Source organism: Gorilla gorilla, chromosome 2 (genome assembly GCF_029281585.2).
Source record: "Gorilla gorilla gorilla isolate KB3781 chromosome 2, NHGRI_mGorGor1-v2.1_pri, whole genome shotgun sequence".
NCBI classification, from domain to species: domain Eukaryota; kingdom Metazoa; phylum Chordata; class Mammalia; order Primates; family Hominidae; genus Gorilla; species Gorilla gorilla.
In genome coordinates this window covers 154,197,424-154,209,933 of record NC_086017.1, presented here as the reverse complement: position 1 = coordinate 154,209,933, position 12,510 = coordinate 154,197,424, and the positions used below count along the sequence as shown (strand labels likewise).

Here is a 12,510-nt window from a genome sequence, read left to right as displayed (position 1 = left end):
ATTTAAAATCAAAATCTGACAATTAATTGTTATTAACTTGATGTTAAGATTACTAAAGAACTGTAATCACATTCTTCTTCCTTAAGGATTGTGTTTATTTTAAAAATGGTGACTTTTCTATTAGAATAAAACAGTGTAGTACAAAAAGATGATATATTTAAAGTGCATTATTTAATTTTAAAATGGTAATTATCTTATTCTGGGCAACAATAACCAAAAAAAAAAACAAAAACAAAAAATTGTCTCTCAGTTATAATAAAACCACATTTATTGGAGTCGATCGTACCAATGTCTGGTCAAAAACTGTATACTTTCCCAATCCATCCCATGATGTTTTCCTGGTCCCCCGCTGCCGCAGACAGTTCAGCTGGTGTTGCTCACCAAGGCCAATGTCAAAGAGAATTTGGTATTCTTTTGTGTTCATTTATTATTCAACCAGTGTTGTGTTCCTGTGTTTGGGAAAAGGCTTAGCTTGACTGAGCAAGAGCATACCTACATCATGAATTCTTCTGCTTTAATAGTGTGTTGAAAGAGAAAAAAAGGAAGAAAGGAAAATAAAAGAATTCCAAATACCTTTGTCACCATGAAAAGAAAGTTTCTAGTATGTCCAGTGTTCATGACAATAATAGGAATTTCTTCTTAAAATCAATTGAAAAAAAAAAAAAAAAAAAGCTACGCCTTCAGTAAGGAGAACTCAAACCAAGGTTATATATTAAATGCAGATAATTCAGAAAACAAGAAAAAATAACAACAGATTGGGTCAAACTGTAATGTTATCTGAAATTTACGACACATTTAAAACATCTATTTTCCCAAGACAATAGTCTATTGTCTGACTCCAAATCAGAGCTAATAAATACACTCTAACTAGTCAAACTATAAACATTCCCTACAGTGATAACAATAAAAACAAAAAAAGATACTGACATAAAATTGCAAAGTATACAAAAGTTAGTTAAATTTCACACATCCCCCCCCAAAAAGTACTGGGAAGGAACCATTGCTCAGTCAAGATACTACCTTTTCCTCAACACCATTTCTTTTTAAATTCAGAAGGGGATATTGTCTATATTTAGATCAGTAATAATAAAGAAAAACATGTACCTTTCTGTTGGGATAACCACTTTGACTATGGCTTGCGACAGAGTCTGTATATGAAGTCACATCAGATAATAAACATAGAATATGTGAGTATTGTTAACAAGTAACAAGCAAAAATATACATATGCATTGAAAATACTACATATCTAATCACAAGTTTTGCAGGCAATCACTGCATTTGAAGTCATTATACACTAAGCAATTACATAAATGCAAATGGATGTGTTCAGTGAACAATAAACGTTCACCAAATGCAAAGAATCAGAACATTCCTGCCAGAATGCACATCAATGCACTGAAATAGGTACTACACTGAGAATTATCAGATAAAGATTTTAATTTGTGAAATAATTAACTGTTTGCCTCTGACCATACAGTTCGCTACTTTGTTCCCAAGCCTTTAAAACCAGCCCTGTCATTTTAAGTGTAATTAATTCATAATAGAACCAACAAATTCTTATAACTTGAAATTAAGTTGGTTTTGTTTACTAAAAAGAAAATACTCACCCTTTGCTTTTACTAGATTAACTATTTTTTACAAACCACATAAATCTTCTCAAATATTCTAATACCTCAGACCTAGCTGCCATCCAAACAATAACTACTTAGGAGGTCTTTCTAATTGAAATGTCACTTAACCAAATACAAAGTATCACTTTCTCAGAACAAAGTAAATTTAGTTACTACACTTAAGCAAATCTGGATACAACACTGGACAAAGGAAAAAAAACTTAACAAGTGGTCAAAAAAGGAATGGTAGCCACAAATAAAAATATGACCTAGTATTTCAAATATAGGGTTTCCACGGGCTAAGGCAGGGAACACATCTACTTATTTCTTTAAAAGTTGCCAAACAGAATTACACACACATTTTCTATAAAATTGTTGAAAAGAAATACTACCACAGCTTTAGTATTTACAAATTAGATGCGGCCTTATGTCCATTTTTTAAATTACCTTCTCAAAATCCTCTTTGTTTTTAGGTGGCGGTAACATAGGAGCATTAGGGTTTTTTAACCGCTCTCTAGGCTGCGCATTAAAAGGCAGTCCGGATGGAGGTGGGGGAAGCGTATGTTCCATCATAGAAGGCGGAATGTATATTGGATGTGGAGGAATAGGTACAGCTTTACCCCAACCTAACTTCATTTCAAAAGACATAATCATTTTTCCTACAAGAAAGAAATGAAAGGTCATTTTGTTAACTCTCGAAAGTTTCCAAACAAAATTTTTCTGGTGAGTTGAAATAATTTTCATTTTAACCTCTCCATTTCAGGTCCAATCCTTCCTAGTTTTTATAAATACTTTTCCAAACCAAAGAAATATCTGAATTGTATAAATGGATAATAAAAATGTTCTTACCATTCAAATTTTTTAAAGCTCTTTCAGCATCTCTTCTATTCATAAAGGCCACAAAGCCGCAATTTCTCTCTCTGGCTCTTTCTTCATCAGTTCTAGGCCACATGATTTTCACACTGGCTAACGGTCCAAATCTTCCAAATTCTTGGCACAGCATTTCTTCATTCATCTATTAAAAAGGGTAAAAGATTTTTATTATGCAAAAAAGGGAAAAGAAAAAATTATTTTCAGAAAACAAAGTAGTTTTTACAAAATAAAAAGCAACATAGCAACGTGCTTCAATTTTCCATTTAAGTACCAGGAACTCTACACAAGTAAAATCCCGCGTGGGGCATTCATAAATCATTTCATACTATAAATATTCTGGTTTATTTAAGATGCCAGGGTGGGGAAGTTCAGTGGACGAAGAAATCAAAATCATTTTTACTCTCTATCTTCCTTTGTTTTAAGGTCCTGGATCCTAAGTAAGATGTTTTATAGTGATGGTTTGTTTAGGCATTTAGTAACATTTTTCAAGCAGGCATGGTTAGTACATTTAAAGAGGAAATATGTATTGACAATGAAGAAAAAAAGTATCTAATCATCTGTTCTAACAATCAACTACCCATGTAATCAAATGCAGAGAAAACAGGTAACAGTAAATATGCAAAATATAATTTTTAATAATAGCATATTATATACTACCGTCACTACATTCCCCATATCATAATTAACAGCAGCAATGCAGGAAAAGAATTAAAATATAAAAGACAAACCACAAAGAGTAGTTTACTACTATGAGAAGAAAAAGGGACTCCACAAGGAAACAAGTATGCATCAGAAGTGGACAGTCTCAAAATAATATTATTCATCAATGGTCACACCCTGATTTAATAACAAAATCAGCACCTAGTAAAACATTTCAAATCCAGAGTTCAATCTAGTTACTGAAAGAGGAAACAAGAATATGTGGCAAGACAACCTGGGCCATACCAGTAAGACAACTCTAAAGACTATCCAATTTCATCAGATTTGTCAGCTTCAGAATCTTGATTTTTTTTTGACTAACAAAGTAGCTTTCTTCCAAAAGCATAAAGCATATCAATCAACATTCATCTTACTTAATATTACCTGTGGATTAATGTTTCCAAGGTATAAATTAGTAGTGCTTGGATCTCCTACATCATGTGAGCCAGGTGCGTAATCATCAAGAACTAGGGCAGAAAGAAAAAAAGAATTATAACCTGCAAAACATAAAGTTTGGAAAACTTATCGATTAAAAGAGCAAAAAACTGTATTACCACCAGATGATCTATTTCTTCTTGAAGGTGCGTCCACTTAAAGGGGAGAAAAGAAGACAATTATTAGTTTTTATAATACAGTAGCCCCCCCTTACCCTCACCTTTGTTTCCCCCAGTTTGTTACAGTAAGGTATTTCTGAGAGACAAAAAGAGAGACCACATTCACATAACTCTGTTGTTGTTGTTGTTGTTGTTTGAGACAGACTCTTGCTCTGTCGCCCAGGCTGGAGTGCAATGGCACGATCTCGGCTCACTGCAACCTCCACCTCTCAGGTTCAAGCAATCCTTCTGCCTCAGCCTCCTGAGTAGCTGGGATTACAGGCACGCACCACCATGCCTGGCTAATTTTGTATTTTTAGTACAGACAGGGTTTCACCATGTTGGCCAGGCTGGTCTCGAACTCCTGACCTTAGGTAATCCGCTCGCCTCGGCCTCCCAAAGTGTTGGGATTGCACATAACTTTTATTTCAGTATATTGTTATAATTGTTCTATTACTTATTGTTGTTAATCTCTTACTGTGCCTAATTTACAAATTAATGTTTACCACAGCTATGAATGTGTAAGGAAAAGGGTAGTATATATCCACGGTTTCAGACATCCACTGGTGATCCTTGGAATGTAACCCCCCATGGATAAGGTGGGAACTACTGTAATTAATCACAAGCATACACATTAAAATAAATGCCACTTACTAGAACGACGCTGACCATCAGAATCCGACTGAGGAGGTTCAAATCGACTTAATCTGCCTTTTGTTTTATGTCTCTCATCACGTTCTTCTTGAATTCTGTTGAAAATATTTACAATCACTTATAATGAGCCAAAATTTGTTCATTCACATTTCAGAATAGCGCTTATCAAATTACTATCATCAAATAACTAGAAATATCTGTAATTAAATACTGGTACTGATAACCAAGATTAGAGGGTCCCTCAGCTATAATACAACCACAAGCAAATTTCTGATATATCATACTACCAATGGAACACAAAGCCTACTTTAAAGGTGAGGAGGAAATTAAACACTAAAAGCACTGAATTTGTTTCTTGCTAAGTCTAACTGCCCCTCACTCCCATCCCAGTGAGTATACTGTTTCCACTGCAAACAGGACTCTGGACATTAAATAAATCAATTGAACTGAATCCTCGTAATGCAAGCAACCCAGGTGCTGTACTAAATGCTAATTTATTTTCAAAGACAGCCCACCAAATATTATAATATCTAAAACAATCTCATAGCAAACTGGTTAGTAATAACTAACTGGTACAGCATATTCTTTATACTTGCATCTGTTTATGTATCAGCTCAATACACCTATGATAGTTATTCTCCACACTATAAAACTTACTGCTTTAATTCTTCTTTGAAGAGTTCCAAATTGCTTTTTTTCTTTTCTTTCTCTCCTTTTTTAAGTGGCTATAAAGGATATGACAAGTTATACTTCAAACAAAAGGAAAAGCAAAACCAATGATTCAATAATAAGAGCCTTTTTACATCATTTCAGTACAAATTGTATGTTCTAATTATTTAAATTAAAAAGAAAGAATGCTTTTCTTATCATTGAACCTCCCTTCCCCTTCCTTCAAAATAACAAACAATTAAATTATTAATACAATTAAACAATTAAAATGACAACCAGTAGTCAGGGAAATTAATGAACATGAAGTAACTGAACTGCCATGGAAAGTAACTGCCAAAAATACGCACTCTTCAAAAATCACCTCTGGAGGACATGAGTTACTGGAACAGTAAGTAACATCTTTGGAATCCTCTTTTAAAACTGCTTCTTAATCTACTTTTGGAATCCTTCTTTTAGAAGTGCCAACATAATTTAATAGGGAAGAATAATCTTTTCAACAAATGGTGCTTGGACAACTGAATATCTACATACAGAAAAATGAAGTTGGACTTCTACTTTACACCATATACTAAATGTACAAAAATTAACTCAAAATGGTTCATGGACATAAATGTAAGAGCTAAAACTATAAAACTTCTGGGAGAAAACCACAGGAATGAATCTTCATAATCTTGAATTAGGTGATGGTTTCTTAGATATGACACCAAAAGCGTAAACAAAAGAAAAAAACTGATAAATTGGACTCCATTAAAGTTTAAAACCTCCATGCTTCCATCAAGAAAATGCAAAGACAACCCAGAGAACAGAAAACATTTCCAAATCATATAGCTGATAAGAACCTTGACTCAAGAAGATGTAAAATACTCTTACGATTCAACAACAAAAATACAAATAACCCAATTAAAAAGTGGGCCAAGAATCTGAACAGACATTTCTCCAAAAGAAACTTATAAATGGACAATAATAAACACATGAAAAGATGCTCAATATAATCAAGTACATGCAAATCAAAACCACAATGAAGTACAACTTCACACACACTAAAATGACTAAAATAAACTTTTCAAACAAAACAGTTTTGTTTGTTTGTTTGTTTTTGAGATGGAGTTTCGCTCTTGTTGCCCAGGCTGGAGTGCAATGCCATGATCTTGGCTCACCACAACCTCTGCCTCCCGAGTTCAAGCGATTCTCCTGCCTCAGCCTCCCGAGTAGCTGGGATTACAGGCATGCACCACCATGCCCGGCTAATTTTGTATTTTTAGTAGAGACGGGGTTTCTCCATGTTGGTCAGGCTGGTCTCAAAGTGTTAGTGTACGACGTGAGAAAACTGGAACCCTCATACATTACTGGTGGAACTGTAAAGTGATACAACCACTTTGGAAAAACTGGCAGTTTCTCAAAAGGCTAAACATAGTTACCATGTGACCCAGCAATTCCACTTCTCGGTGTGTGTATATACATGTATCCAAGAGAACTGAAAACATAAGTTCACATAAAAAAAGCCCACACATGAATGTTTACAGCAGCATTATTTCTAACAGCAGAAAAGTGGAAACAATCCAAATGTCCATCTACTAAGTAATGCATGGATAAACAATATCTGGTATGTCCATAAAATGGAGTATTATTCAACCACAAAAAGGAATGAAGTACTGATTCATGCCACAACAAAGATGCGCCTTGAAGCATTATGCTAAGTAATGAAGCCAGATACAAAAGACCACATGTTATATAATACCATCCATAAAAAATGTCCAGAATAGACAAATCAAGAGACAGAAAGTAGATTAGTAGGTTGTCAGGGACTGAAGTTAATAGAAAAAAAAAAATGGGAGTGACTGATAATGGGTAGGGATTTCTTTTTAGGGTGATAAAAATATTCTGAAATTAGAGTGGTGATTGTTGCACAATTTTCAACATACTTAAAACCACTCAATTGTACACTTTATTTAAATTTTTTTTTTTTTTTTGTAAAGATGGAGTCTTGCTATGTTGCCCAGGCTGGTCTCAAACTCCTGGGCTCAAGCCATCCTCCAGCCTCAGCTTCCCAAAATGCTAGGATTACAGGCATAAGCCACTGCACCTAGTCAGCTGTATACTTTAAAAGGATAAATTTTAGCCAGGCGTCTGTAATCCCAGCACTTTGGGAGGCCAAAGTGGGCAAATCGCTTGAGTCCAGGAGTTTGAGACCAGCCTGGGCAAAATGGCAAAACCCCATTTTCACCAAAAAAAATACCAAAAAATCAGCTGGGCATGGGACTACATTGCCTGTAGTCCCAGCTACTCATGAGGCTGAGGTGGGAGGACCACCTGAGCCTACGAGGTTGAGGCTGCAGGAGCCGTAATCACACTACTGCACTCTAGCCTGGCCGACAGAGAGACTGTCTCAAAAAAAAAAAGGTAAATTTTATTGTATTATATGTGAATTATATCTCAATAAAGCTGGGGTTTTTTTTCATTGCTTTTAGAGATATTTTTTAAGCCACACACAAAAAACCAGGCTTACTATTCAATGCAATCATATTTATTCACCACATTTGGTTCCAAATGACATGACAAAACATCTGTCTACCATCTCCCATAAAAACTAAACCTTCAAAGAAAAAAAAATTTTTTCTAACACTGAGAATATTTTAAGTGTCACTAATTCTGATAGTAATTCCCAAAATGTTCCAAAAATGTTCTGGGAAATATACACTACACATACTAATAACTTAAATACCTCAGTTCAGAAATGCTTAAAAAGACAACCCCATTGCAAGTCAAATATAGTCAATTTTTGACTTGCAATATATTATGAGCATAAATAGCAAATGTTCACTGCTCAAAAAGCATAAAAAGAATATCATCTATGTGTCCCAATTCATTATCTCTCATCTAAGTAAATTACTGGGTTAGAAAGCATCAAAACTTAACATCTACCACCCTGCCCCCACCAAAAACGAAAAAAAGCCAAAGTCTTGCTTACAGTGGAAGTATCACTGGCAGTGTCATCTCTGAACATAAATGGTCAATTACTTAAGTATGACTTACAGGTTTTTTGGTTTCTATCACAAGAAGAGATGGTGGTCTTTCATTGGAAGACTGATTTGGAGGATTTTTTTGATCTGCAAATCTTGAAGATGGCTTATAGATTTTACCTCTTTTTTCATCTGTTTCATGTTCTTCTGAAATTTAAAATACTAAGTTTCAAAACTAATTTCACAATATTTTTCTTTACTGTTTTATTTAAAAACAAGTAAAAATTAGTAAAATGCTTTTAGTATTAAGATGTATCACTATTAACAAATATGAAATTAAATTCAAATATCACCTCAATAATGCTAATTTAATCATTTCATAGCAAAACTATGACACATATTAAAATTTGTGACAAGTGCTCTGCTGTCTTAAAACTTGAAAGGGACTAAATATGTTTAAAAGCTATCTGTCTTCAGCATCTCATTAATTGACTCTTGGCCATTTATTTTGCTAATTAATAATAACCACTAGAGGGTGCTGATAGAAAATGTAAAATTCAAAAGCAACCAAACTTCCTTTCATAATTATCTACCTGCAGTCATTCAACCAAGATGGGGCTCGCTCAAAAACTGTAATACAGTTATGCTTTATTAGCAGTTATACTTTATAAACTTACCTTTAGCTGCATTAACAACACCCCCTCGCACAAATGTTTTCACTTTATTACCATCACTTCCTTCAAAAGCAGCAAGAAACTCCTCATAAATCTCAGCAGCTGCCTTTTCATCCTCCTAAATACACATGAAAATATTAATATTACACAATACAAAAACTGTTAATGTACACAAGGCTAAATTCATCAAGGAATAATATGGACGAAAACCCTCCCTTCCCAGGTTAAGCAGTCCTAACAAGTAATAACATCTAATCTTTAGTAGGTATTAAGTATTAATTAATGAAACCAAGAGAGGATTTGCTCCTCTACCGGCAATTTGCAGAACTAGAAAAGAACCCCTAAGTATAGATTAATTAGTAAATCTGTCTAGAGACAACTCAAGCATCAAATTGTATGACAACTGACTATATGAAAACATATTTTGCTAGTAATGTTTACCAAGTTTCCAAGGCATGATGATTTAATTCAGTGAATATAAATATTTTTCAAATCACCAAAAACATGAGTATTAGAAGTTGAAGCAGCAATATCTACTGACAAGTGGCAGTAAGGAAAGCTCAGAAGAATCTTGATATAAAGAAAGCTCAGAAGAATCTTGATATTTTCAATTATTCTAAATGTCCCCAAAACATGTATGAACAGAAGAAAGGCCAATGGAACATAACAGAAAATACAGAATAAAATCGAATAGCATGTGGAAATTTAGTGTTCAATAAAAGGAGCATCTCAAATCAATGGGAAATAGACAAACTTTTCAATAAATGATACTAGGATAACTGAATAATTATTTGAAAAAAGACAAAAATTAATCTATTCTTGACACCACATACCAGAATAAACTACAAAATAATCTGATTTAATATTCTTAAAAAAGAAACCATTCAGTAGTAGAGGAAAACATGAGGAAATTTCTTTATAAGCTGGTGATGGAAAAAACTGAAAAACCAGAAGTCATAGGGAAAGACTGATAAATCTGATTGTACAATAGTTTCTGCATGGAGCAAAACACCAGCAGCAAAATAAAAAGACAATCAACAAAGTGAGAAAAAAAATTGTACCTTGTATAACAAAGTGTTAATATAACTTATAGAAAAAAATGGTTTAGATATGAGCAGACAGTTCACAGAAACAAACACAAGAAAAACTGTTAAACTTTACTCATAATGAGAGAAATCCAAATGTAAAACTACACAGAGATACCATTTTTCATGTAGGAGATTGGCAAAAGTCCTCTACTGGCAGTGCTATGGGGAAACATTCATTCATACACTACTGACGGGTGCAACATGTCACTGTCCCTACAGAGAGCAATTTGACAATGACAAATATAGAAAAACTACATTTATGCATTTATCATTCAACCCAGTAATCTCACTTATAAGAATATATCCCAAAGATAACACTAGCAAAAAAACCACACATATGCATAACATTATCCATAACAGCATTACTTTTAATGGCAAAAGAACAAAACATAAATGCCCTCGATAGAATTTTAGTTGAATAAATCATTGCATATCTACACAGCCACAGCAAATGAATAAGGAGTATTTCTATATACTTGAGGTAATTTCTGAGATACAATGTTAAGTTAAAAAAGCAAGTAGGAAAAAAGTGTACTGTATAAAGCATGCTATCATTAATCTAAGGGGAATGGGTACAATGTGTATACACACACATACACTTTACTTATACAAAAAGAATAGATTAGAAAATAGCCAAAACTATAACAAAGAAAAAAGAAACAGGGTGAGGGAACAAGGATAGAAGCTCAACTCCTAGGAATATATGTTGTATTACAGATTTGACTCAGAGGCGGAGCTGAGAATATTCTAGAGGTTAAGAATCTTCGGGAAACATTCCTCTAATACACTTACTAACCCCTTAGACACATTCATTTCCAAGGATAATTCAAAATACATTTTCAACATTACCTTTTTCTTTAATTCTTCCTGTTCCTTTTTACTTAAAGTTCGCTTAGCTGTACTCATTTTTCCAATACTGAATGCTTTAAGTTTGTTTTCCAGAAGAGGCTAAGAAATAAAAAGCATACTTTTACATATACATTCTTAATGCTATCTAAAACTTTAATACACATCAACTGATAACTAAGTCTTCAGAATAGATTGCCTTTTTTTTTTAATTTCATTGTAAAGAAAAGTTGGGGCTACTCTACACATCAGGTGCCTATCTTACTTGACTCTGATGTTAAGTATTCATCAAAGAATGTCTTCATTTACTAGCTCAAGGTCAAAAACATGCAAAAGTCATGTTAAAAAAAAGGTAAAAATAGAAGAGACTGACACTAATGCTTAGAACAAGAATAAAAGCATTTGAGGGGGAAAGTACAGATGTTTCTGGGGAAAAGTTGCAATGACAGAAAACAGATCCTCAAGTAGGCAAAGGGAGGCAAACATTTCCATGGTCCTGGGGCAGGAATTTACCATCTACAACCCTCATTTTACATATTATAAATCACTTATTTTTTATAATTTGGTAAATTACCTCATTCTTCATCAATAATACTGATATTTATGAACATAATTTCATTCTTTGCTGGGATTAAAATATCACCTACAATATTTAAAGTTTCAGCTCAAGTAAAACTATATCAATTTTAAATGTAAGAAAACACTATTTTAATGAAGTCTTCATTTATGTAATTTAGAAGCAACTTCCTTCTGAAATATAGCCTGAATATATTGTCTGTAGACCTTTTTGTTCAGTCAGTTACTCATTTGATTTATAAACTTAAAAGGTAGGAAATGTTTATTAAATACAACCTAAAATACTGAAATCTGAAGGTTTCTCTTTCCTACTAAAATGAGAAGCTAACCAATTACAAAATCAAGACTTTAAATTCCCTAGTCATTAAATAGGCTTGCCTTTGGGAGATGCAGAATAGAAGAGTAACATTGCTGCTAACTATTTTAAATTTATATTAAAATCCCTTTGAGAAAAATAAAGCAGTTTATAACCTAAAAGTCAATATTGGGTTTCAGGAGAGGATTCAAAATAAATTTTCTCAAAACAGAAAGAAAATCGTTTTGCCATCATTCAGTCTCCTTGGTTTCAACTTCAAAAGTTTAAACAAGTGGCAAAATTATATATGAATTAAATGAAACCCAATGAAAAATTACCATGCTCAAATTTTATTTATACCCTAAAAGCTAAATTCAGATACCCAAGAGAGATGTGGCAAAGGAAACTATGGAGTATTTTTCAAATAAACAATATAAGCAATCATTTAAAAGTTTGTTTACAGAATTCTTGCAGAAATGAAAAAAAATTATAACTAAAAACAGGATATTTTAAAACGGGTTCTTATAAAAATAAATCTAGGCAAAGTAAAAATATATTTATGCCTAGAAATATTAAACAAGAAAAATAATTTGTTATCAGTGGTTAATACTGGCTGGTGATGACTGTGTTATGTTACAAATTTAACCACAAGAAAATATTACTTGACATAGAATAAAAGTCTAAAAGAGCCTGAGAGCACTTTAGAGATCTAGAAGTGAAGAAGCTCCTTCTCTGTGTTCCTGTATTACCCTGGGCACTGCACTCATTAGAGTGAATAGCATCTGCTGTTTGCTTTCAGAGTGAGACTATAAGCTCTCTGGGAACAAGAATAGTGTTTCAATGATCTGTGCATTTCCAGTAACTGGTATTTCGCACTTGGTTCAATAAATGTTTAAGTGGGGAAAGATAAACTTGACAATTAACCATTTTAAATCCAAACACTACTTTGTTTTTCAAATAAAATTTAAAACT

The 12,510-nt window shown here is 33.3% G+C and overlaps 1 protein-coding gene across 1 annotated transcript in view; it reads right to left on the bottom strand.

Annotated features, from left to right (window-relative positions):
- U2SURP (U2 snRNP associated SURP domain containing) overlaps nt 1-12,510 on the bottom strand; it is a 91,041-nt gene that overhangs the window by 30,025 nt on the left and 48,506 nt on the right. Inside the window, exons 8-17 of the mRNA XM_019024134.4 lie at nt 10,671-10,769; nt 8,737-8,851; nt 8,133-8,266; nt 5,088-5,155; nt 4,431-4,525; nt 3,738-3,773; nt 3,568-3,650; nt 2,461-2,626; nt 2,059-2,270; nt 1,105-1,148 (exon numbers count right to left, since the gene is read on the bottom strand). Coding sequence (XP_018879679.1) covers nt 1,105-1,148; nt 2,059-2,270; nt 2,461-2,626; nt 3,568-3,650; nt 3,738-3,773; nt 4,431-4,525; nt 5,088-5,155; nt 8,133-8,266; nt 8,737-8,851; nt 10,671-10,769 — 1,052 coding nt within the window. The remainder of the gene's footprint in view (nt 1-1,104; nt 1,149-2,058; nt 2,271-2,460; nt 2,627-3,567; nt 3,651-3,737; nt 3,774-4,430; nt 4,526-5,087; nt 5,156-8,132; nt 8,267-8,736; nt 8,852-10,670; nt 10,770-12,510) is intronic.